The following is a 22,919-nucleotide window of genomic DNA, read 5'->3' on the forward strand; positions in this document are numbered from 1 at the left end:
AGTCCTCATAGATACAGGGATGTTGTTCCAAATCCTGCATCCATAGATGGAAAAGCCCTGCTAGCTATTACTCTTTCTCTCCCTCTATTGTTCTCTTTCTCTGTCATTTGCATACTTTCTCTTCCTGTCCTCCCTCCATCTCTGCTTTTCCATATCTCTCTCTCTATCTCTCTCTCTCTCTCTCTCTCCCTCTCTCTCTCGCTCTCTCACAGTTTCTCTCTCTTTATCCTTCTCTGTCTCTGTGCAGTAGACACAGCATTGCCCCATACTGCAGAGTATTTGAGTCAGGCCATATGAAGGGGCCTGTGTGTGCACGCTGGCTCTCTTTATGTTTATTTTGGACATACTCTGACAGTGACTGACTGCCTATCCCATGTCTTCTATCTGTAGAGAACCTTGTGTAATTAGCTAAAAACTGGCTGAGAATGTCACATATGATATAAGTCCACTTAGCATCATGATGGCTAAAGTAGCCCAATGGGTGTCTAGGAGGATACCTGCTCCTTCTGTTGCATGTTGGGCTATCTTGTGGGCTCTAATGGGTCCAAATATTCCATGCTGTCTGACGCCTGTCATGGGTTTCCTGCTCTCCAATGTTTAACTAGATTAAGATATTTCTTCTCTATGTATCTTTCAGAATAAGTGAGTTCCCTGGGCTTGAGTCGAGCATATACGCGGGTAGACGCTGTCTACCCTGCTGCAAAGCTGGCCACTTTCAGAAGAGTGGCACGTTCCTTTCCTACTTCTCACAGAATTCACAGAAATATGCTGAACTCGGACCAGTGTAATTTTCTGACACCTTGACACTTTCAGCCATGCCTGCAGATTTTCGGCTTTTGTTCAGATTAGATACGTGCAGGTGGGGTAGGGGCTTATCAGATTCCAGCTCCGCCCATAACGAAAGCCAAAGGTAGGGGGCCATTAGGCCTCTTTTCTTTTGGAGTATGCTGGCTGGGAGCTATGGGGATCTGTCTTACATAATGTGCTTTGCAGGAGACATAACCCTCTACGCTACTTTGATTCAAAATTAGGACTAGGCAAACGCAGACCTCTCCAGCAAACACTTTATCCTCCAGAGTTATCTTACCATTATTATTAATCCTTAAAACACTTACTTCTGTAAGGCTGCTGCCTCTCCTCCTTCTTCTTGGACTCCTGGAAGCACACAGGCTCCCAGACTACACTAGCAGGCTCCCAGACTCCCCAAGCCAATCACTATTCTGCTGTCACCAGCATGACAGCAGAATCGTAATTGGTCTAAGTGGCTTGGTTTGGTGCTCAGACAGGGACTGAGAGCCTGTCAATATTCTCCACCCAGCCTGTGCAATACAGCCAGGTGGAGAACATGCTAAGTGCGCATGACTGTTTGGCCAGCCCAAGATGTCCGGCCAAACTGTCATGTGCACTTACATGCACCAAACACTCTTCCCTCTGCTGGCTGTAGAGACAGCCCAGCCCTGCCCCGCCCCAAAACTGGCTCAGTACAGACAAATAAAATGATAATAGCATCATGGTATTATTATTTTATTGTTCCTATTTGCACTGCTCAGTGAGCAGTAGGTGCCGCCGCAGAGGGCTGTATGAAGCAGATGGTACACTTGCTCTCGCCTGCACATTTTTTACCGGAGATAACGTGTCATTCACAACGTCACTCTCAAGGTAGTAAATTATTTTTCATAAGCACACTGACAACTTGAAATTGTACTCATAAGGAACCTTAAAACCTGACAACTATGCTACTATTTAATGGTGCTGAAGTCTACTAAGTCATAGTTGGTGTTCCATTGGTTGGTTGGATGTACAGAAGATAGGGCTGCAAATGTCAGAAGAAGTGATTTGGCAATTCAGCATTCCAAAATACTGAGAAAGGTTTAAATGCATCACTGATATCCTTTTAAGCTTAATATTCCATTAAAGAATTTCGCCCTAGAACCTTGGATTGTCTATAAGTTTTCAGAAGGCATTAGCTCTGAAACTTCAATGAGCACCAACCCTGCTAATTAGGCAACTGCGGCATGGCTTTGATAGGCTGGAGCATCTGGCGACAAGAGTACTAAAGGACTTCATGTAGGTAAATTTCCCCATGCAGAGCAGATCTCCATGGCTAGAATGTGTTCTTGTGAAGAGGACTCATCAGGCTTCCCCGTGTGAAATTATTGTAATTATAGCATGCATGCAAACTCCATAAAGAGTCAAATTCTGACTTTTAATCCAGTTCAACAGCCATACATACCACACTAGACAGCAGCATGGATTACAAGCGTTAAAAATGCAATAGGTCTCGTCTTTCATTAAGTTAAAGCGATTTGCTCTGCTACACAATACCATTAGCAAAGCAAATGGCTTTAGCGTAATCAAAGGCAAGATCTATTGCATTTTCAATGCTTGACGGTGGGGGAAAGGTACTCGTGTCAGCCTTTCAAGATGGAAGGAGTGCCGGGTAGAACCGTTTCGCTGGACGTTGGGGGTGGGGATCAGAGCGTTTCGTACCCAAGGGTGGAGTGTTATTACAGCCAGCCCCGCACTTCACAGTCAGGGGCTGTTACCTTTTCACTTCGGGCATTGGCGTAGTTGTGGTTGGTACACTTCTGCGCTTTAGGGGTGCAACTTCGAAGCACTGGGAATCGGAGGAGTGGCATGACACGAAACATCACAGGGATTACAGGATTGTTACTGCCCAGTACTTAGAGCAGGCGGGGTAGTGGGTTGTCAGCCCAGAAATCAAGCATGGGGTGGAGGGTTCGTTGCTGTTGATCTGGTCTTTATCACTGGTGGGACCCACTGAGTGCTGCCAATGCACTGGTACCATGACATCGAACTTGTTAGCATAGTACAAGAGCTGTTACTACAACCCCACATGGCTGGGGATGACCGCTAACTGACACGGCACCACAGAACGACAGCCGTCTGCTCTTCCACTGGCGAATGACCCTAAAATCAGCTACCCACAATGATTCCAACATTTTGTGCTGCCCCTTAAACAGATGCCTCCCCACCCTGAAACAGCCTCTCAACAGCACCCCCAATATTAGCACCCCACATCTAACTTTTCACCCACTCTTCCAAGATTCACCAATCCCACAAAGAATTTGCTGCAACCCTAATAGCAGCCACGAAGGGAAGTACTTTGGGCACCCCCACATTCCATCGAGCTGAGCACCACAGCTCCCTTTTCATAAAGACATTCACCTAAGGATAGAATAAACCCTGCCACCACCCCCTTTCCAAAGGAACACTACAGAAATCCCACGGGAATCTACAATAAAAACACACAAAGGGCATTTGTGAGTAGAATAGGAAGGGTCTGTAGGGGCGGAACCGTTTTTTTTTAACAATGCCTTTCTGGCCATGTAGCCCTTTAAAGATCGAGGTGGGGAACCACTTTTTTAAAGATGGCTAAGCATTCCTGGGCAGCAGTCCTTAACATATTTTTGGCAAGGTGGGTGCAATAAAAGCATATTTTAATCAGCCCGCACGAAAAGAATCAAGCGCTGTGGAACTGCAACACAGTATGTCAAATAGAAAACGACAAAAGCTCTACCAAACTGTAGGATCAGCTGTGTCCACTGTTAGTTAACAAACAAAATACAGCAAGTGTATGAGCACTAATCACACTTGCACAGAGAAGCCCACAACTGCCTGCCTAAAAGAGCTGGACCCCGATGGGAGACCTGCGAACACAAGGCACAACCAGCCTTGCAGAAGGGGCAGAGAGCACTTGCTGGGTGTTGCCTCAAGGAGGAACAAGTGAATGTAAACAATACGGCTAAATGGTGCGAGGAAGGTTAACGTCTTAATAATATTAAACAGCCGTAGAGTAAAAAAAAAAAACATAAGCAAAGATGATCAATTTGTTCTTACAAATATATTTCACACTAGACACGATTGCGATGTTTTAAAATATGCACGATAACAACAAGAATGTCACGTTCGTCCTCAAAATACCATTGCTGCATGCCTCTGATTTCAATAGGAATTACAATCCGATAAAACCAATAAACAAGCAGCGCGAGAGAAATGAAAGGCACGTCAGCCATTGTTGCAGATAAACGCGGCAATAGCAAAAAAAAGTGCCTAGCAGCTAATTAAGAGACACTGCCTCCCGCCGCAAGTAGAAGATCCAATCTCGGTGGGCGGGGCCAAAAGTGGACAGGGTGGCAACCAGGAGGGATTAAAATGCCTCTGATGCAATCATTACACTGTGTTTTGAATAATACATGATGTAAAAGGACCATGACTTCTGGAACCGTATTGATTCCAGGAAGCCCTTGAATGGCAAGAGCAGCACATGCACGCGGCTAACGCCAGGCGAGACCTAAAAAGAATTTATGGGAAACTTTAGAAAGCAATTTGTTGATCCTATAATAGGAAAGGCCTTTCAGAAGAAAAATAATAACATTTTCGGTAATACACATAAATGTAAAGTTTCAGAATAAATGATAAAAGTTGTCCTTACAATCTGGAAGATGGAATAACTTAAAATACACCATAGTTATGTGTTCTGATGTATTAATTATACTTCATAAGAGATATCAAATTGTACCAGGTCATTCTTTTAAGCACTTGGTATCCTTTGGCACCATACCTGATCATCGTGTATTTTAGAGTGATCACTTGTTACAGGCTGTGTTCGTCCTTCCTTCTCCTGACTAATGAGAAAAATAAGACAGTTTGTTGTTAAAAACAAAATTGAATTTTTGAAAGGATTATTAGTGTTGTGTATAGACATTGTTTTTGATGCAGTCTCTCCAGTGCCACCAAAGAGACAGTCTTTAAGGGAAATGGGATTTAACAAGACAAGCTGAAAGATACTTGAAGCAAGATTTATCATAGTATTGCATTGCCCTTGCATCCAGCATGGTGATGCAAGGCCAACGCAATACTAAAGTCAGAGTTATCAAGTAACGCAAGGCCACCTTGCTTGGCCCTGTGTTGCTTGGTAAATTTAGAATGACGCAATGGAGCGCAAGTCCCTGCATTGCTTTATTCTGCCCAAGGAAGGCATTCCATGGGTGGAGTTTGGGTGTTCCCACACATCCACCCATGGGTTGTGGCACATTCCCAGATTTAGCACGACTGGTAAACCTGGGAATGCGTCAAAATGCTATGCCTTCCAAGGGGAGATGTAACAAGGATATCTTTATTTCTCCTTGTTGTTTCCCCTTTCTAGCTGTGATGCATTCTGCAGCACACTTAGAAAGAGGAAAAAGCCTCACCTCATAGTTTTTGTGCAGGAAGGTATCCTTTCCTGCACAAAACAATCCTGTCTGCGATGCAGGCACCCTTGCACCATGATGCAAGGATTTCTGCATTGGGGCTAGGTAGCAAACTGTGCACCAGCACCGACAGAGAGCAGGAATGCACCATATATTGGTAAATATGGTGCATTCCTGCCCTCTCCATTTCACACAGCACAGCAAGTTGTCTTGCTGTCTTAAATTGGGTGAAAGATTGTTAAATCTGTTCCTTGGCCCACAAGGCAAAGGCAACTTCCTCTGTGACTGAAATTTAACAAATCAGAATTTCATTATCACATGAACTTATTTTCAAGACCACACTGTAACATCCACATCCATTTAACAAATTGTCATTATGTTCAATTTGGTATGACATGAAGCTTTAGGCTAATTTTAGTGCTAGGTGATGTGGGGGGGGGGGGGTACATATATGCACGTGTCTAAGAGAACAAGATTACATTATTCACCTACCAGCTACACAGTTAATCAAAGGCAGGTGGATGGCGTCCAATATAAAACAGATAACCAGGCGGATGGTAACTTCTAAAATGTATGAAAAAGCGAGTATTTGTAAGAGAAGGAAATGGATTGTTGGGTCAACTAGAGTATTGATGCTGTAGCCCAAGGCTAATAGCAGGCTCTACCGCACAGATGCAGGACCACACGTCAAACATATATAAGAACCAGAAGTGCACATTCATGCTCCATCACTAAACAAGATCTTTGATGGTACAATTGGAGGTGTATACTCTAAAGTACCCCCTATCGGCAACAGTGATAGCCATGGTGTTTGCTGTTCCCAGAATAACGTCTTTCTAACATTCTTTGGGTCTCACCACAAGCAGACTACATCAGCTCAGATACTTATAGACTAGTAAATTGAGCACACGTGATCTCATTAACAGACCCCTGGAATCCAACAAGCTAAGAAGCTCCTTAAATTGAAAATAAAGAGCATTCCTGTTACAGGTGATATATTTTTCTTACTTGTACCGGAGCAGGGATTTTTGTTCCTCAATCTTCGAGTTTAATCATTAAATAACATCCACCAGTGGTCGTATGGATCCTTGATAGTCAACAAGGAGAGATGATAAGGAGCGATCATTTACATCACACCATTAACAGTGAAGTCCAACTGGGGTTTCCAAAGAATCAATAAAGAGAGCTGGTGTGATTTAAAGGGGTTTTATTACCAAATTAATTAAAACTATTTTATTTATTTAGCAAATAACAATTTTAGTCATCATTATTACAGACTCAAATAATCCATTAGTCGATATTTCAAAATAAATATAAAATACCACATTAGTAAGAATTACAAATAAAATAGAGAAGATACAGCAAGTGTGTTCAATTAAGGAAATCCCTAATCTAAATTAAAAGGTTTTTCTGGCATAAAAGACAATTTTTTCAATAAGCAAGGTAAGCTGTCAGTTTTAGAAACTGATAATGAAGTTCCTGATGAGAGAATTAAAAAATGCATAGCCATGAAGCCTTAGCACTCAAGCAGGGGGGAAATTTGCAAAGCTGAAAAGAATTCTCAGCTTAAACATCAGCAGACATCCTTAAGGTCTGTTTTCTAATTCCTACAGTAAGCTCTCCGTACGTAGGGGTCAATTATGATGGCGGACGGATCGCCACCGCCATGCAGGCGGTGGCGATTCGTCCGCCATCCTTGCCCGTCCGTCACCTATTTCCCCCCGCCATATTATAATGGCGGGGGGACCGTGGCGGACGGGAAGACCGTCCGCCGCTTTTCCGCCACGGTCGCAAGGCGACCGCGGCGGAAAAAGTCTAATATGGTGGCAGTGTCTATCAAACACCGCCAGCCATATTAGGATGGGTTGAGGGGAATGCCTTTCCGTGGCGGCAATGCCACCACGAAAAGGCATACGGTCCTTGCTTTGGGGGACCGTTGCGGACCCCCAGGGTGAAGGGGGGGTGCACATGGGGGGTACCTATGGTACCCCCCTGCGTTTCAGAATACAACGTGGCAGGCACCGCTCGGTGCCTGTCATGTTGTGCTTTGAAACGCACGACATGCATTTTTTGCATTGCGGCCGCAATGTAAAAAATGCAGGATGCATCCGCCACTGTGGCGGGTGCATCCTAATTCGAGGCACGGGACATCCGCCCCTGTGGCGGACGGTCCCGTCCTCCGACAGGATGGCGGACGGACTTTGTCCGGCCGCCATCCTAATTGACCCCCTAGTCTCTGAGTGAAAAAGGGAAGCTCTCTGACAAAAGTCTCTAAAGGGTCTTCCTGACTAATATAAGGGAAGCACACTAATATAATTCTACCAAAACTTTGTAGGCAACAAAACTTGCATTCACTGTCCACATCAACCAATCGTTTTCCAGCAAATTCTGGGAGCAGATATATTCTCTAGTTTCTCACATCTTTACAATGAAGTACAGAAGAATGTCCTTGAATTGTTACATTGATCACATCCTGTGGTTCAGACAGTACTGGCCAGAGTCACGTTTCCTGCCATCTCCCTTCTACTCCCGGTGAGAACTTCACGATCGGTTGTCTAATTAATAACAAATGTCTATTCAGTAGATAATAGAAAGCTTTTGGGAAATGACAGCATCTGGAGTAGAGAGGGAAAAACATCTTGTGCAAAACAACAGTTTAATGCAAAAACAGGCCTCTTGTCCAAAACGCGTAAAGTCAATATTTAATATGGCATCATTAGCTAGGCTAACTTAAGTCACTACATTATGTTATTTCATTTGGTGCGCATACAATACCTAAATGTGATTTGCTACTTCAAAAGTTTTAGTTTATTATGCACGTTTTGCTCAACTTTTAATTAACACTTGTTAGTTACGCATGTTTGGTTTATAAAATGAGGACATTGGCTCCATCCCTTCCAATTTACTTTAAAGCTCCTCCAATCCTCCAAAAATCTATTTTTTTAGAAGGCCACGCCGTAACTAACAGAAACAGACATCAGATACCAGACGCAACCCACCCAAAACCTCTGTCAAGCACTTCCAAACATTACCCCCAGGTCCCTCCGTCCTCGACACCTTCATACTTACAAGTGGAGATAACCATCTCCGACAGAAAAAAACAAGAGGAATGCTGGGACGCTAATACTGCCCCTCCCCCGGGAGTACATAAGCAGTACTTACCCAGCAGCCCTCCTGTTCTTTTTTTCTGTCTGTCGACAGTTTGTTCTGCATGCTGGTGCTGCTCTGGCTCCTGATGAGCTGGGGTGGCGTGCTCTTCTTCTCATCTCCCCCCCGCCTGGCTGCCTGGCTTCGTGGGCAGGGGGGGGGGTTTGTTGGTATGCCACCTGGCCTGCCGGGCTTGCTGGGTGTCAGACCTATTCCTGGCTGGAAATCCTGTTGGCCGGCCCTTTGCAGCTGGTGCGCCGCCTCCCGAGGGTTCCTTCCGGGTCGCTGTGAGCGTCCTCCTGTGGCCTGGCCGAGTGGAGGACGCGCTGCGCTTTCTTTCTTCTTGAATTTCTGGTGCCGGAGTTTGGTGTGGGGGCCTTGTTCCTGGGGGTGTTCCGGCCCCCGCCCCGGGTGAGTACCGCATAGCGGTGGTTTTGTGCTCACCCTGCCTGTGTTTTTCCTGCTGCCTGCCTTGCTTTCGTTCCTTTTCCAGGTTTTGGTACTGCTTTTGGGACGTTTGTTTTTCGTCTTCCAGCCCTGGAGGGCTGAGTTGGCAGGCTAGCCTTCTGGAAGACGCCGGGACACGCATCAAGAGACTCCTTTTGCTGCACCCAGGGTCTCATGCCTGCGCCTCCTGCGCTCTTCCTCTGCCTTCCGTCCCCTCTCCTGCCACATGGTTGGGATTGGCGGCTGGTCTCTTTACCTTGAGGGCTTCTTGCAGCAGGACAGGGCGTCGTTGCAATCCGGGGGCGTGCTGCACGGCCAGGTTGTGCTTGGCGTTATGTCCTTCGTGGATGTTATTTTTCTTGTGTGGCATGTGTTCCTCTGCCTTTGGCGCCGCCCCTGTCGGGTGTCGGTGGTCCCTGTGGCTTCCCTTTGCTGGGAGGGCGTGGGGGCTTTCCCCCGCTGGTTCACGGTCCTGTCCTTCATCTGCGCTGTGTTTGGTTGTGCTGTTAGGGCTGGTGCTGCCGTCTTTGGTTCCGGTCATCTGCTGGCTGTCGTTCCTTCCATGGAGACGTGGGTGTGGCGTGGCGGCTGGATCGTCCGTTCCTGTATCGTGGTGCTCCGGTTCGGATGTTGCTGTGTGCTTTCATCCTCTGTTTCTGGCCGGTTCTCATGGCTCCTTTGCTGGTCCCTTGCTTCTTGCAGGGTTTCTGGCGCCCTGCTGTGCTCTTGGGCGCTGGGTTGCCATGTTTCTTTCCTGTTCTGGGGGTCTGTGGTGTTTGTGCCTACTCAGTGCCATATTTCCTTCGGTGCTCACATGCTTTGTGTATGCATGTCATCTTTACTTTCCACCATGCTGCGGTGGGGGCCTTGTTGTGTTGTTGGCCCCCGCTCTGGTTGTTTTCGGTCCCCTTTTTTCCTCTGGGGCTCTCTGTTGGCCTGCTGGTGTCTGTCCTGGTGTATGGGCGGTCGGTCCTTCTGTGCATGCCTTGTTCCTGCTTCGGGTGCCTCCTGGGGGTGCCGTGGTTTGTGCAGGGGCCTCTTGCTTGGGGTGCCGGCATTCGCGCTGTGCTTAGTCCCTTCTTCCTCTGGGGTGGCCTGCGGCTGCCTCTGGGTGCTCCGCTCTGCTTGCTTCCTGTGTGGCCTTGGTGGCGGGTGCTTCTCTGGGCCTGGGGTCGCTCGGACATGCTGGTGTTCGCTGGGGCTCTCTGTCCGCGTCCCCCCCCCTCCTGTGGTGCGGGGGTGTCTGCAGGGTGCTGGGCACTGTGGTTCCTGTACTCCTCTTTCTGGGCTGCGTGGTTCGGGTTTCTGTTCCTGCCCTGCTGCCTTGTCGCTTGCTGGCCCCGGCTCTGGTCTGTGTTCCGGGTTGGGGCTTGCCGAGGGTCTTCTACCTTTGGTGCGCTTCTTCGGAGGGTGCCCCTGCCTTTGGCCTCTCGTGCCTATGGGTTCTTTTGGGCTCTGTTGTGGGGGTTCCTCTCGAGTTGATTGCTGCTGTTAGCTTTCGCTCTTCTGTTGTGGCCTGCCGCTGGTTGGCATGGGTCCCTGTCGCCTCTGTGGTGGCTCGTTCCTTTTTTCAGTGGCTATGCCTTTCCTTGCTCCGGGGATTCACTGTGTGGTTGGTGTCTCCCTGCCTGCTTGCTTGCGCCTTGCCCTCTGCTTCTTTGTGCCGGAGTTGCTCCTCACTTCTTCTGCAGCGGCCTGTTGGGGGTTCGTTCTGTTCCCCTCGGCTTCTGTCTCCCTGGCCCCGCCTGGGGTGGATCGGTGTTCCTGTTTCTGGGACCGCTGGCCTGTTGGCTCCCCTGGTTCCGCTTGGCCTGCCGTTGTTTTTCTTCGATGGCTTTGCCTCCTCTGCGGGTGGGGTGTTGTGGCCTCTGCTCCGCTTCATGGTCTCTGTGTGCTTGGTCAGCGTTTGGGGCTTGGATTCCTGGCCCTCCCGTCCCTTGGGCTGCGCCAGGTTCCTCTTGGGTGGCTTGTGCTGCCTTGGTCCTGGTTGGGGGTCTGTCTGGGACTTCCTGGTGCTTTGGGCTTGCCTTTGGCTGGTTTCTGCTGTTTCCTGGCCTCCCCTTTGGGGTGTGCCGTGGAGTTGGCCTGCCTGGTTTGTTCCTGGCTTTGGCCTCGTTGGGGGTTTTGGATTGCTTTGGTTGGGCGCCTGCTCTTCTTTATCCTGGCTCCGCCCCACCCCACCCACCACCCCGTGTTTGCTTCCGGTGGTGGTTGGGCTTTGGTCCCTGGTTGCTGCTGCTGCTGTTTTGTCGCGGCTTCCTTCCTGCTGTGCTGGCTTGTCCTGTCTTGCAGCCTGTTCTGGAGTTTTTTGTTCTACTCCCATGCTCCGCGGTCTCATCCGTGGTTGTGCTTGGTCGGGCCGGTTTGGTGCCTGCCTGGGGCTGCTGGGTGCTGTTGGCTTCTGGGTCCTTCTGCGCTCCAGTGTGTTTGCTCCCTGGGTTGTTCTGGTCTCTTCTGGTTCCCGTGGGGGTGCTTGGCTGGGTGTCCACTGGGGCTTCCGCTCCTGTGTGTTGGGCTCCTTTTGGGCTCTGGTCCCTTGCCTGGGCTTTCTTGGTGTCCTGGCGGGGTGCTCCGCTGTTGTGGCTGCTTCCGGTTGGTTCCTTCTGGGTTCTCCTTCTGGCGGTTCTCTTCCGGGGCTTCTTCCCCTGGGTTGTGTGCCTGTGGGGGGTCCTTTGGCTCTGGGTGTGCGGGCTTCTTGCTCCCTCGATCCCGGTGGGGGTCTGTTTGGGTGCCCCCCCTTCCCCTCCTTCTCTGGTTGGGGTGCGGTTCTGGGGTGTTCTTGCCTCTGTGGTTCCTCCCTCTTGGCTGCGGGTTGTCTGCGGTTGTGGGGCTGCTTGGCCCTCGGCCTGTTCTGCTTCCTCCTGCTTCCGCTTTTGCCTGCTGTGTGGTGCGGCGGTGTTGTGCTGGTGGTTCCCGGTCCCTCCTCCACTTTGGGTTGGTCTGGGTGCTGCGTGGGCTCCTTCTGGGGTTTGTTGAGCCTGCGGTTCCTCCTGCATGGTCGGGTGGCTTGGCTCTGGTCCGGGCTGCCTGGTTCTTTTGGAGTTTGTTGCCACGCTTTGGCTGTTTGCCTTGGCTCTTCTCCGGTGGCTGGGTTTGGGCCTTTTGGTTGTGGTCTGCGTGCTGTGCTCCCTGGGTCTTTTCTTCTCTGCGGCTCCTGCCCTTGCTGCTTGCCTAGCCTGCGGTGGGGTTCTCAGGTGGTCCTGTGCTGTGTGGGTGCCTTCTTTGTGCTGCCCTCTCTGCCTGGTTTGGTGGCTGCAGGGTTTCCCCGGTTGTTCTGGGCCCCCCTCCTGCCTTGTGTTCCCTCCCTTTTTGGGTTGGGATTTCCGGCGGTTGGGGCCGGTGGCTCTGTTCCCGTCTTGGTGGGGTTTCTTTGGATGTTGGTTTTCCGGTCTTGTTGGCCTCTCCTTGCTGGGTCGGCTTTGGACTGGTTTCTGGGGGCTTCTCTGGGCAGTGTTCTTTTGGGTTGGCCCCCTCTGCCTGTGCTGTCCTGGGTTTGGTGGCCTTCCTGATTGGTTGGTGTCCTCCTTCCCTGTGGTATTTTATTGGGCCTTTTGGGGTTCCCCCCTTCCCTGTTTGAGTTTGAGTTTGAAAATATTTATAAAGCGCACTGCGACCAAGCGGCTTCCTGGTGCTAATAGATAGAAAGTATCAGATGGAAGAGGCAGCCAGGGAATTACAGAGTGGTAAAGGCTTGGGCGAACAGGTATGTTTTGAGCACCTTACGGAAATGGGAGTAAACAGTGATAACCCGGATGGTGAGCGGAAGACTGTTCCAGAAACGGGGAGCAAGAACAGAAAATCTGGTGCCACCAGTTCTGGATTTGCGAAAAACGAGGAACATTAAGGAGTGCCTGACTAGAAGATCGGAGGGTGCGGCTAGGAAGATAATGAGTGATCAGGGAGTTGATGAAGGTGGGGGCAGTGCGGGCGCGAGCCATAAAGACTAGGCATCCCATCTTGAAGAGGGTTCTCTGCGAGATGGGAAGCCAATGGAGGGACTTGAGGAGGGGGGTAGTGTGATGATATTTAGGGAGTCGGTGGACAAGCCGGGCTGCCTGATTTTGGACGGTCTGAAGGCGCCGAAGCTCATAGGCAGGGATGCCCGCGTACAGGCAGTTCCCGTAGTCTAACCGGGAGACGATCATGGCAAGGACAATTATTTTGAGGGCATCAAAAGAAAAAAGCGGGAAACCTTGCGAATGATCCTGAGGGACTGAAAACAGGACGACACAACAGAGCTAACCTGAGGACGCATGGAGAGGTCCCGACTGATTTTAATGCCAAGAGTTTTTACCGTTGCCGAGGGGACCGGAGGAGGGCCGAAGATGGAAGGCCAAAGGGCAGGCGTCCAATGACTAATGGCGCCACCAGTCAGGACTAGCTCCGTTTTGTCCGGGTTGAGCTTGAGATAGTTTTGGTTCATCCACTCAGAAATGAAAATATGCACAGTTTGAAGTTTAGAAGGGGAGTCAGGAGTGGGGGAAAGGTCAAAAATCAGCTGAAGGTCATCCGCGTAATTGTACACAGAGACCTCCATGCTGAGTAGAGAAACAATGAGGGGGTAGATATATAGATTAAAGAGAAGGGGGGAGAGGGAGGAACCTTGGGGGACTCCACAAGGCACCGGGCGGGGGGGGGGGGCAGAAAAACATGAAAGGCGAACAACCTGCGTCCTACCCTGAAGAAACGAGGAGAGCCAGGAGAGGGCAGCGCCCTGAATGCCCGCCGCCCTGACACGGCCGAGAAGGATGGAGTGGTCAACCGTGTCAAAAGCGGCGGACAGATCAAGGAGCACCAAGGCCTGAGGGGAATTGGAATCCGCCTTGCTCTTCAATTCGTCAAGAACAGAAGTGACTACCGATTCAGTCGAGTGGACTGGGCGGAAGCCAGCTTGATGGGAGGCGAGAAGATGGTTATCCTCCAGGTAGGTCGACAGGTATGAGGTAATGTGGCTCTCCAGGATTTTGCCAAGATAGGGGAGCAGGGAAATAGGCCTAAAATTGGCAGGGAGGGAGGGGTCAGAGCAAGGTTTTTTTAAAATAGGGATGACTGTAGCAGATTTGAACGAGGATGGGACTATGCCCTGGGAAATCGACGCGTTGAGGAGGGATAGGGGGGGATCGGGGCACCCAGTGAACAGCTCTCTTAGTATGCGAGCCGGGCCACAGTCAGCGGGAGAGCCTGACTTGACCTTCCCGAGCAAGGCGAGGAAAGAGTCCCTCGAAATAGGGGGGTAGTGATCAAGAGAGGACAGCAGAGGGGGAAGAGGAGCGGCGGGGAGAGGGAAAGAAGGTGGGGGGATATTGCGTTTGATATTGGCGATCTTCTCGAGAAAGAAGTCATTAAGGGACAGGCAGAGGGATTCAGAGGGAGCAGGGTTAGGGTTGACTCTATCAGATGTGGCCAGGTTGTGGACGATGGAGAAGATCTCCCTAGATTTGTTGGTAGCAGATAGAATTTTGCCCGAGAAGTATTGTAACTTGGCTGAAAGGATGGCACCTTTGTAATTTTTCAGGAGGGACCTGTAACAGTCCCTCAGGAGGGGACAGTAGGTGCGTCTCCACTGTCGCTCTGCTGGCCGAAGGGCCAGTTTAAGGGTTTTAAGGTCACAAGAGAACCATTTGTTGGCATCGTGGAGACGGCACGCTTTGACCCTCCTGAGGGGAGCGACCAGGTCGCAAGAAGCGGAGAGCCAGGAATTAATGGAATCAACCTGTGAATCAAGGGGGTGGTCTGATAGGTCAGAGAGGGAGGTCACCAGTGAAGAGTAAAGGGCATTAAAATCCAACCGATTCCAATTTCGTGCAAGAACGTTCTTGGGCAGGGGGGGCTTGTTGGTGACTGAAAGATCAATGGAAAAGGAAATAATCGAGTGGTCCGACCAGGGGCAGGGGAGAATGGTAGTGGACGATATGGTTCGGCCTGATGACCAGATCTGATCAAGGGCATGCCCGCGAATATGGGTGGGAGTATGAATATGAGAAGTAAAATTGAAACAGCGGAGTGTATCAGAAAAATCTTTGGAAGTCTGGTCTTCCCTAGGGTCACCAGGCCAGTAGTTGAAATCCCCCAATAGGAGAACAGATGAATTATTGATCGCCAAGGTGGCCAACAAGTCATGCAGAGCAGGTAGAAAGTGGGGCATAGTTTGGGGAGGGTGGTAAAGAAGAACTATAGTAAGAGGGGCAAGAAGTTTCGTGGAGCGGGCGACTAGAAAGTCCACATTGGGTATTGGGGGATGGGCCAACGGTTAGAACTGTAGATGGGACCGAGCGATCAGGGCCACGCCTCCACCAACTCTACCGTCAGGGCGATCTGCCCGTAGGATATAGTAGGGGGCAGGCAGAGCCGATAGGACATCAGGCATGGAGTCGGCGGAAAACCAGGTTTCCGTGAATGACAATAAGTCCGGGGACTCAGAGTCGAGAAGGGTGAACAGTTCCAATTGGTGTTTTCCCGCAGAGCGGGTATTGAGAAGATAGGCGGAGGCCAAGGTATGCGGGGAGCAGGGGGGGTGAGGGAGCAGACCGAGTGAGGGGCAGATGAGGGCATAAACGGAGAGGAAATAACAGAAGCGGAGGAAGATATAGCAATGTCAAGGGCTGCAATGCGAGCAGAAGTTGAAGGCCTAATAGGCCAGTCGCCCTGGAGGGCAAGGAGCTGCGCAGAGGTATACGATAAAAATGGGGCAGGGTCAGTGGCCCCTGGTCCCAGTCGGTCGCGGACGGGCGCAGACGGGTTCGCCTTTGGCGAGCCTTCGGCGCGCCCGCTGCGCTTCCGGGAGGGGAGTGCCATTTTGTAGTGGTCAGGGTGGGAGGGCCGAGCAAGTAATCTGCTCGCCCTCTTACTCACCCAAGATGGCGCTGGAGTGTCTCTGAGCCGCGTTAGATCGGCAGCTGTGGACCCAGCATTAAGCGCAAGCAGGAGCCGTCAAGGTGGGGAGTGCACAAGGGATCGTTTCCCAAATTAAACACAAAAAATACAATTTATTCAATTTTTAAAATATTCGTTTTAAAATAGCCACTGTTCCCGGCTCACGCCTCAGGAACCAAATGAGCGATCTATGTCTTTGGGTTGGGTTCGGGTTTTCCCTCCTTTTCGGTTCCTGGGTTCGTGTGGCCTCCCCTCCTCGGCCCGGGTTTGTCCTCTGGTCTCTTTGGAGTTTCCTGGGGGATGTCTCGGTTTTCCTTGGGGGTCTGCCGGATCCTGTTGTCTTCCTGCTGGTTCTGGCCTTGTCGGCCTTGTCTGGTGGGTTGCTTCGGCGGGTCCTTTGTGCCCTGGTTCCGGATGCCTTTCTCCGGGGTTTCCCGGGATGGCGGCCTCCTTTTTTGGTGCCCTGGCCTTCTGTTTGTCTCCGGTCCTTGTCCTTGCTGTCCTGTTCTGGGTCGCGGGCCGGCTGTTTCCTGCGGTCTTCCTTCCTCCTTCTCAGTGCTCCCTTGGGTGGCTGCTTTTGTTGTGGTTTCCTAGGTGTGCTTGTGTGTGCGGAAGGCCGGGTTTTCTGCTTTAATATTCTCCACTTGTAAGTATGAAGGTGTCGAGGACGGAGGGACCTGGGGGTAATGTCCTATTACTTACCGGTAATCTTCATTACTCCGGGTCCCGTAGTCCTCGACACCTTCATACGACCCTCCCTCCCTCCCGGCCGGCCGGCCTTCCTGTCTGGGCTTTTTTAGTACAGGAGGGCTGCTGGGTAAGTACTGCTTATGTACTCCCGGGGGGAGGGGCAGTATTAGCGTCCCAGCATTCCTCTTGTTTTTTTCTGTCGGGAGATGGTTATCTCCACTTGTAAGTATGAAGGTGTCGAGGACTACGGGACCCGGAGTAATGAAGATTACCGGTAAGTAATAGGACATTACCTGCTATCCCCTCGGCTGAGCCTGAATTGCGACCGCTCCAGACTAATAGTGGTGACCAGTTTGCATTATGAAATACCAATGAAGGCATCAAATCATGCCTATTTTTTTAAACATTCACAGAGGACTATGTACTGCTCATTTGCCTTCTCTGTTACTAGACATTAAAATGCAGACGTTGACTCATCTCCGTTGGGATTTAAGATTTGAAATCATGCAAGATTTGAAATCCACTTAGCAGATCGTCCCAGAGGCCATAACACTCACAATGGAAGTCTGTAAAACAAGACAGGGCATGACACTGGCATGCCTCCTCCTCAGTCCCATTATGCTGTCACTTGTGATGCAAATTCAGCTGCATCACAACCGTGATGTACATAGGCAGAGCAAGGGGGCCTATCAGAAAGCATCCAAGCGTACAGCAATTTCATGGCATTTCAAATGTTCCACGCTGTTATTGCCTTCATAAATTCATGAAAGATCCACAAATCCAAAAGCATCCCATGCACACACAGCGATGCATGCTTAATGTAACTTCATCTATAATGTGTCAAACGTGCACAGCTTTCTACTGCTGATGCTAAATAAAGAGCTACACTTAAAACTGCTGGCCCATATTATTGTACAACAAGGACCCACGTAGAACACACCCACCATGAGAGTTGCTAGACAGCTGTGATTATGACCCCGTGCACAGACGGAGCTACTCCACCCCCCTTGCCTCTTAGCACAGCCTACACAAAAACATCAGAATCACCTTTTCTTCCCAAACTCTGACAACATATTTTGAAACACAACCCTCCTGCCTGTCTTCTTACTCTAACAACTGTCACCAAAGACATTTCGACTATTTCTGGTTCCTTGGATATGCCATGAATAAGGTACATTAAGACCTCTTGAGAGCTTGTGGAGTCCCCGTGGTGCAGTTAGGGCTATAGGGTTATAAATCAATGTATTAGCAAGCCACAGATTTTGCTCAGCTTTCTAGGCGGAGCCAAGGTTCTTTGACTGAAACTTTCCACTCCGTAAAAACTTCTTCAGGAAGGAGAACTTTCTGGACAAAATCCATCCGCCACTAGCCAGGCGTCTATATCTGCAGTTTTGGCATGGATCTTTTATAGCTAGTTGGTCCCAAGCAAAGAAAACTAGCATCACCCAGTGCTCAATCAGTGGTGTTTCCAAAGAAACGGTTGAATAGGTCTTATTTTTTTGTCCCCTTTATACCCCATGCAGGAAAATAAGGATTATTTCACCGTGTCAAAGACTGTAAGAAAATACAGGCAGGCCATTAGGATGTTCAAATATGATGATAATAATTTAATTTGTTTCGGGGTTAGTAGGTTCGTGTTGGGAATGTGGAGACTAAGACAAAAGATGCGTTCCGATTTGGTAGAAAGGGGCATGCAAATCATTAAGTGGATTTTTAATTCTGTATATATGTATTAGTGATGCATGACTTAGAGGGAATGTTACCATTTTTATATTCAGTTACTCATCCTTGTTAAATTATATGCGCCAGAGACGGGTAGTAATAGTAATAGTCGATTTTGCACTAGCCATTTTAAGTGGTAATGTGAATTTATAATTGGTTTTCTATTTATTGAAGTACAGTGTCTTTATATGAGAGAGAGAACATATTTTATCCTAGGATTCAGTGGAAGTAGTATTTAGACTAATGGACTAACTCCTTTATTGTATGTCTTGCTGATGATGTTTTATTGTACTATATGTATATTCTGCTTTTATGGCTCTATGCCGAAATAAAGCTATTTTGATTGAACTGCCACCAATGCACTCTACTAAATGCACCCCTCTATATGCACCCCTCTATCTCCTACTGTCAACAGCAAGCCATTAAAAGAGCCCCTTATTTTTTTAAGGATAGATTAACACATAAACCTGCACATTGTTTTTCCATTGTTTTTTTAAAATGCGAAGCCACAATCAGCAAAGAGATTGAGTAGGTTTCATTCAGCATGGTGCTCAATCTGACTGTCACCAATGATTCTATTCAAAAGCTGTACATAAGAGCATCACGCACTGAAGATTCTACGTTGATATGTAAGAAATGTCATGATCACTCATACTGAATACATGATAAGAGAATCTAAAACATATGTTGCCCATAAGTAATTAACACAAATTTCAAAATGATATTCATAAACTAGTAATAAATAAAAGATAAGAAAAATATGAATATGGAACAAAAATAACAATTAAGGAATTCACATATTCTAAACATAAAGACTTAAAAATGCAAGCAAAATAACTGCATGCATGCACATCACGTAAAAATCCTTGAGCTTTACAGATGGCGTGCCAGTTCAAGCTATCAATCTGACACGTTCTGCAACAAAATCACAAGGGCTCTGCTTCTCAGTTCTTTGGACCACATCATTACCAATCCCCACTCCAGCAGAAGAGTCAGCGTGGTTCCCATTGTACTCTCCAATTTCTGTGCTTCTTACCCTCACAAAGAAGTCAGCAATTGAAGCAATTTGATTCACAGCAGCAGATTTCACAACTCTAAGCACTTTCCATACTTTTCCATCCTGGGTCAGCGTACCTGCTGTTGACTGCGAGGAGGGTGAAGCTGTGCCGGAAGAGACAAGCACCACTGGGGGAACAATATTATCCACCTACCCCTGCTGTGAGCCCATGTGCTAAAAAACGCAGCATGGTCCTGAGGACACCTTCAGGAAGACCCTCAAGACCTGACACTTCGGTTGAACTGAGCAGCATACCCCCCCCCCCCAGCGTCTTGAGCCCCCCCCCACGGGTGAGTAGCGCACTTACAGTTCCCTGATTGATTGACTGATAGATTAAGGACTGTGTAGCCGCCCTACCTACTGTAGACTGTGAGGAGGAGGAACCCGGGCGGGAGGAGACAAGTACTGCTGGGGGACTACATTCCCCACCTACTCCTATGGTGTCTTCATGGTCGAGGATGATCCGGATGTGGCTGGAGGCCCCATTGAGGGCGGTTTCTGTGCTCTGGTTGCTGCAGAAAACTGTGTGCTGTTAATTAGTTGGTGATGTTCCCGGTCCCTGGATATTTGTTTCTTGATCGCCTTCTTCATGACTTTGGTGGGGAAAGGTAGTTGTGAGATGGGTCAGTAATTGCTGAGTTTGCTCAGGTAGGCTGATGGTTTCTTTAGGAGGGCATTGACTTCTGGTTGATTCTAGTTGACCAGAAAGGCTATTTGATGAATGTTTTGATGATTGATGTGAGCGCGGAGGTGATCGCGGATCCTTCTAAGTTGTATATGTGTTGGGGGTATGGGTCTGTGGGGGCTCCTGAGTGCATGGATTCTGTAACTGTGGCAGTGTCCTCGCAGGTGAGTGGTGTCCAGTCAGTTAGATGATTGTAATCGCTTTTGGTGGTAGGTAGTTGGTCGATGAGGTCTTCTGGATTGGGATGGGGATTAAATTGCTGTATATCTTTGTGATTTTGTTGTGGAAGAAGATGGAGAGGTTGTTGTAGAGTCTGATAGTGTTGGTAGTGGCTGCAAGGGTGGAGAATTCTTTGATGATGGTGAACATCTCTTTGCAGTTGCTGAAGCTGGTTTCTGTCTTCAGTGCCAGGGCTTTTTTTTGTTTCTCTGATTTGGTGGTGGTAGCAAGAGCCCTGCCTTGTAAGAGTTTCTGGTACTGGGGTCCCGCCTGGTTCTCCATTACCTTTCCGGTTGTTTGCAGTAGTAATTGGACTCTCTAATGTCGCTAGTGTAGCAGCTGGCTTGCTTGTTGGATCACCTCTGAGGTGCTTGAGGAATGTTAGGGCTAGAGATAAGTGAACAAACTAATACCTGAATCATGCAGAATAACCACCAGCAGAGTCAAGAGTCTTGTAAAAACTTGCAGGCCAGACGTCATGCAAAAATGGGTACTAAAAACTGGTAGTGCTGATTTTCCACTGAAAATCTTAGGAACTGCTGAGGTGTCTGGAGAATCAGAACATCAAGAAGTGCATCTTGCATATGTAGAGTTGCAAGGTAGGCTTCTTGCTGCAACAGTGGACAAAATACTTTGCAGAGTTGTCATTTTGAAAGTCTGATGCACCAAGAAATTGTTGAGACCCTTGAGATCCAGTACTGGGCGAAAAATTGCCTGAGTCTTTTCTACTAGAAAAAGGATAACATTGTATCCAAGAACAGGCTCAATTGTTGCTTTTAGCAGGAGATATTCGACTCCGTACAGAAGTGCTCATCGCCACTGGGGATGCTTTGGAAGAGCAGTTGGTCTGAAACATGAAGTAGGGGCTGAGAAAAGCCCAGCTCTGAGACCACTTTGACAGCCCATTCCAAACATTCTGAAAAAACAGAAGGTGGCTACCCACTTGTAGGTCCTGATGATAGTCATGCTTTTAAACCTAGAGGGTTGACAACAGCAGACTTGGCCTGGGTTTCTATGAACAAGGGTTCCCTGGCCAGGACCCCTTCCTTAAATGGTCTGAGATGACCCTTTCGTATTCCCTGTTGGAAAACTATGCCTGAAACCAAAAGCTCTACCTCTGTGTTTCTCCAGGACTAAAAACTTTTCTGCTCTCTGCCGTCTTCTTGACCATATCCACCAATTGTGGATCAAAAAGGGAGGGACTGTCTAAAGGCAATTTCAGAAGAACTGACTTCTGTCCTGCATCCGGCTTCCATGACCACATCCATAGATGTTGGCGAGCAGAAATAGCAACTTTTTAGACCACCACTGAGGGGCATAGATTATCAAAGGAAATATCAGAGAGAAAGCAAACCTGTTACTCCATAAGACTGAGAAGTGAGAAACAGTCCAAACCCTCTAACATGAGATCAGCCAAAGCGTGAAAGTCTTTCAAGAGTGATTGCACTGGATAAGTGGTGTATGCGTAAGCTCTAATCGAGAAATTAGAAGCAGCACAAGATCACTTCACCCATCCACTTTCTAATCCACTGGATCTTGTGGGGAGGCATCCTCTGGAGCTACATTTCCCTGGGAAGACAGACTGGCCATAGAGTGTCTACGTTCACCACAGCCAGAAATTCCTTAGAGTACTTGTTCACTGGAAACCGTTTTTCAAGGAAAATGGGAAAAACAGTTTTATCAATATCGGTCCACTCATGCTCTAACACTCTCTTCATAGCACCATTCAAAGGGACTGTTTCAGGCTCTGTTTTATTGTGAACACAAATCATTGTCCTTATAAGTGGTATTAGGAGCAGGAAGGTTTAAATTTTCGAAACAAATCTTTAATAATTTCAGAAAGTTCAGGGCCTTGAATAAATAATTCTTACCTGCTTTCATCATCCATATCCAGGGCAGGATCAGCATCCTTCAATCTAGAGACCATGGCCGAATCTGGCCCATTTCTGGCTCTAAAGGCAGATTTGGTTGCCACATTGTTGAATTGTGGACAATGAGGGTCAGAAGAAGGACCAGGTATATTTTCACCTGCCTCTTCCTTTGCAGAAAAGCAAAAATGTCAAAATCAGTTACCTGGCACAAATGAAAAGCCAAGAAACTGGCCGATTGTTCCTGTATCAGCCGGTTTCTAAGCTGCATACATCTTGCAGGAACGTTCGCAAGAGCGCAGTTGCGGCATGCCATTTTAATTTGGACAGAAATGGCAAGTACAAGTCTTTGAGCTGAACTGAGTGCTTAGAACCATTGCTCTAAGTAAACAAAATCTCCTTCTACTAGAGGCTAATTGCTTGACTGCTGCTCCAAGTCTCGGAAATAGCCATAAATGTGCCCCATTCGTCCTGCTTGCTAAGGCAAAGCATAAGAATGAAAGAAATGCTAACAAAGCAAATCCTCTGACACACAATTCAATACAAACACAAATTAAAATAACACTTACTTGAGCCTTCTACGGTCACTCAGGTCAGAAAAGAAAAGAACAGGATTAGATGTAATATGTCCTCCCTTTTCTGCCTAGGTCATCAGCCTCCATATTGGAGGAAGTAATTTAGGTCAGCAAGGGAACAGGTCTGCTGATTGAATCATATCTCACATGTGAGGACAGGAGCGGGGATAAGGGATGAGGCGATAATGACGGGAGCACTGTGCACGTTGGCATTCCCCCAAACTTAGAGAAATGAAACAACTATGTAAGCGCCTTGAGAGAAGCTGGAGAAGGGATTTCTCCGCTATGGAGAAAACTAAATACAGAGATGCCATTAGAGCCCTTAAGTCTGAAATTAGAACTGCCCAATCTGGCTATTACGAAAATAACATTTATGCTGCTGCCAACTCTCCCCAGGAAAATTTTTAAATAACAAAGTCC

The 22,919-nt window shown here is 48.3% G+C and overlaps 1 protein-coding gene across 1 annotated transcript in view; it reads right to left on the minus strand.

Moving 5' to 3' along the window:
* Nucleotides 1-22,919, minus strand: part of SPATA1 (spermatogenesis associated 1) — a 451,261-nt gene that overhangs the window by 185,908 nt on the left and 242,434 nt on the right. Inside the window, exon 8 of the mRNA XM_078645859.1 lies at nt 4,586-4,649. Coding sequence (XP_078501985.1) covers nt 4,586-4,649 — 64 coding nt within the window. The remainder of the gene's footprint in view (nt 1-4,585; nt 4,650-22,919) is intronic.

This window comes from Lissotriton helveticus, chromosome 1_1, assembly GCF_964261635.1.
Source record: "Lissotriton helveticus chromosome 1_1, aLisHel1.1, whole genome shotgun sequence".
Taxonomy (NCBI): domain Eukaryota; kingdom Metazoa; phylum Chordata; class Amphibia; order Caudata; family Salamandridae; genus Lissotriton; species Lissotriton helveticus.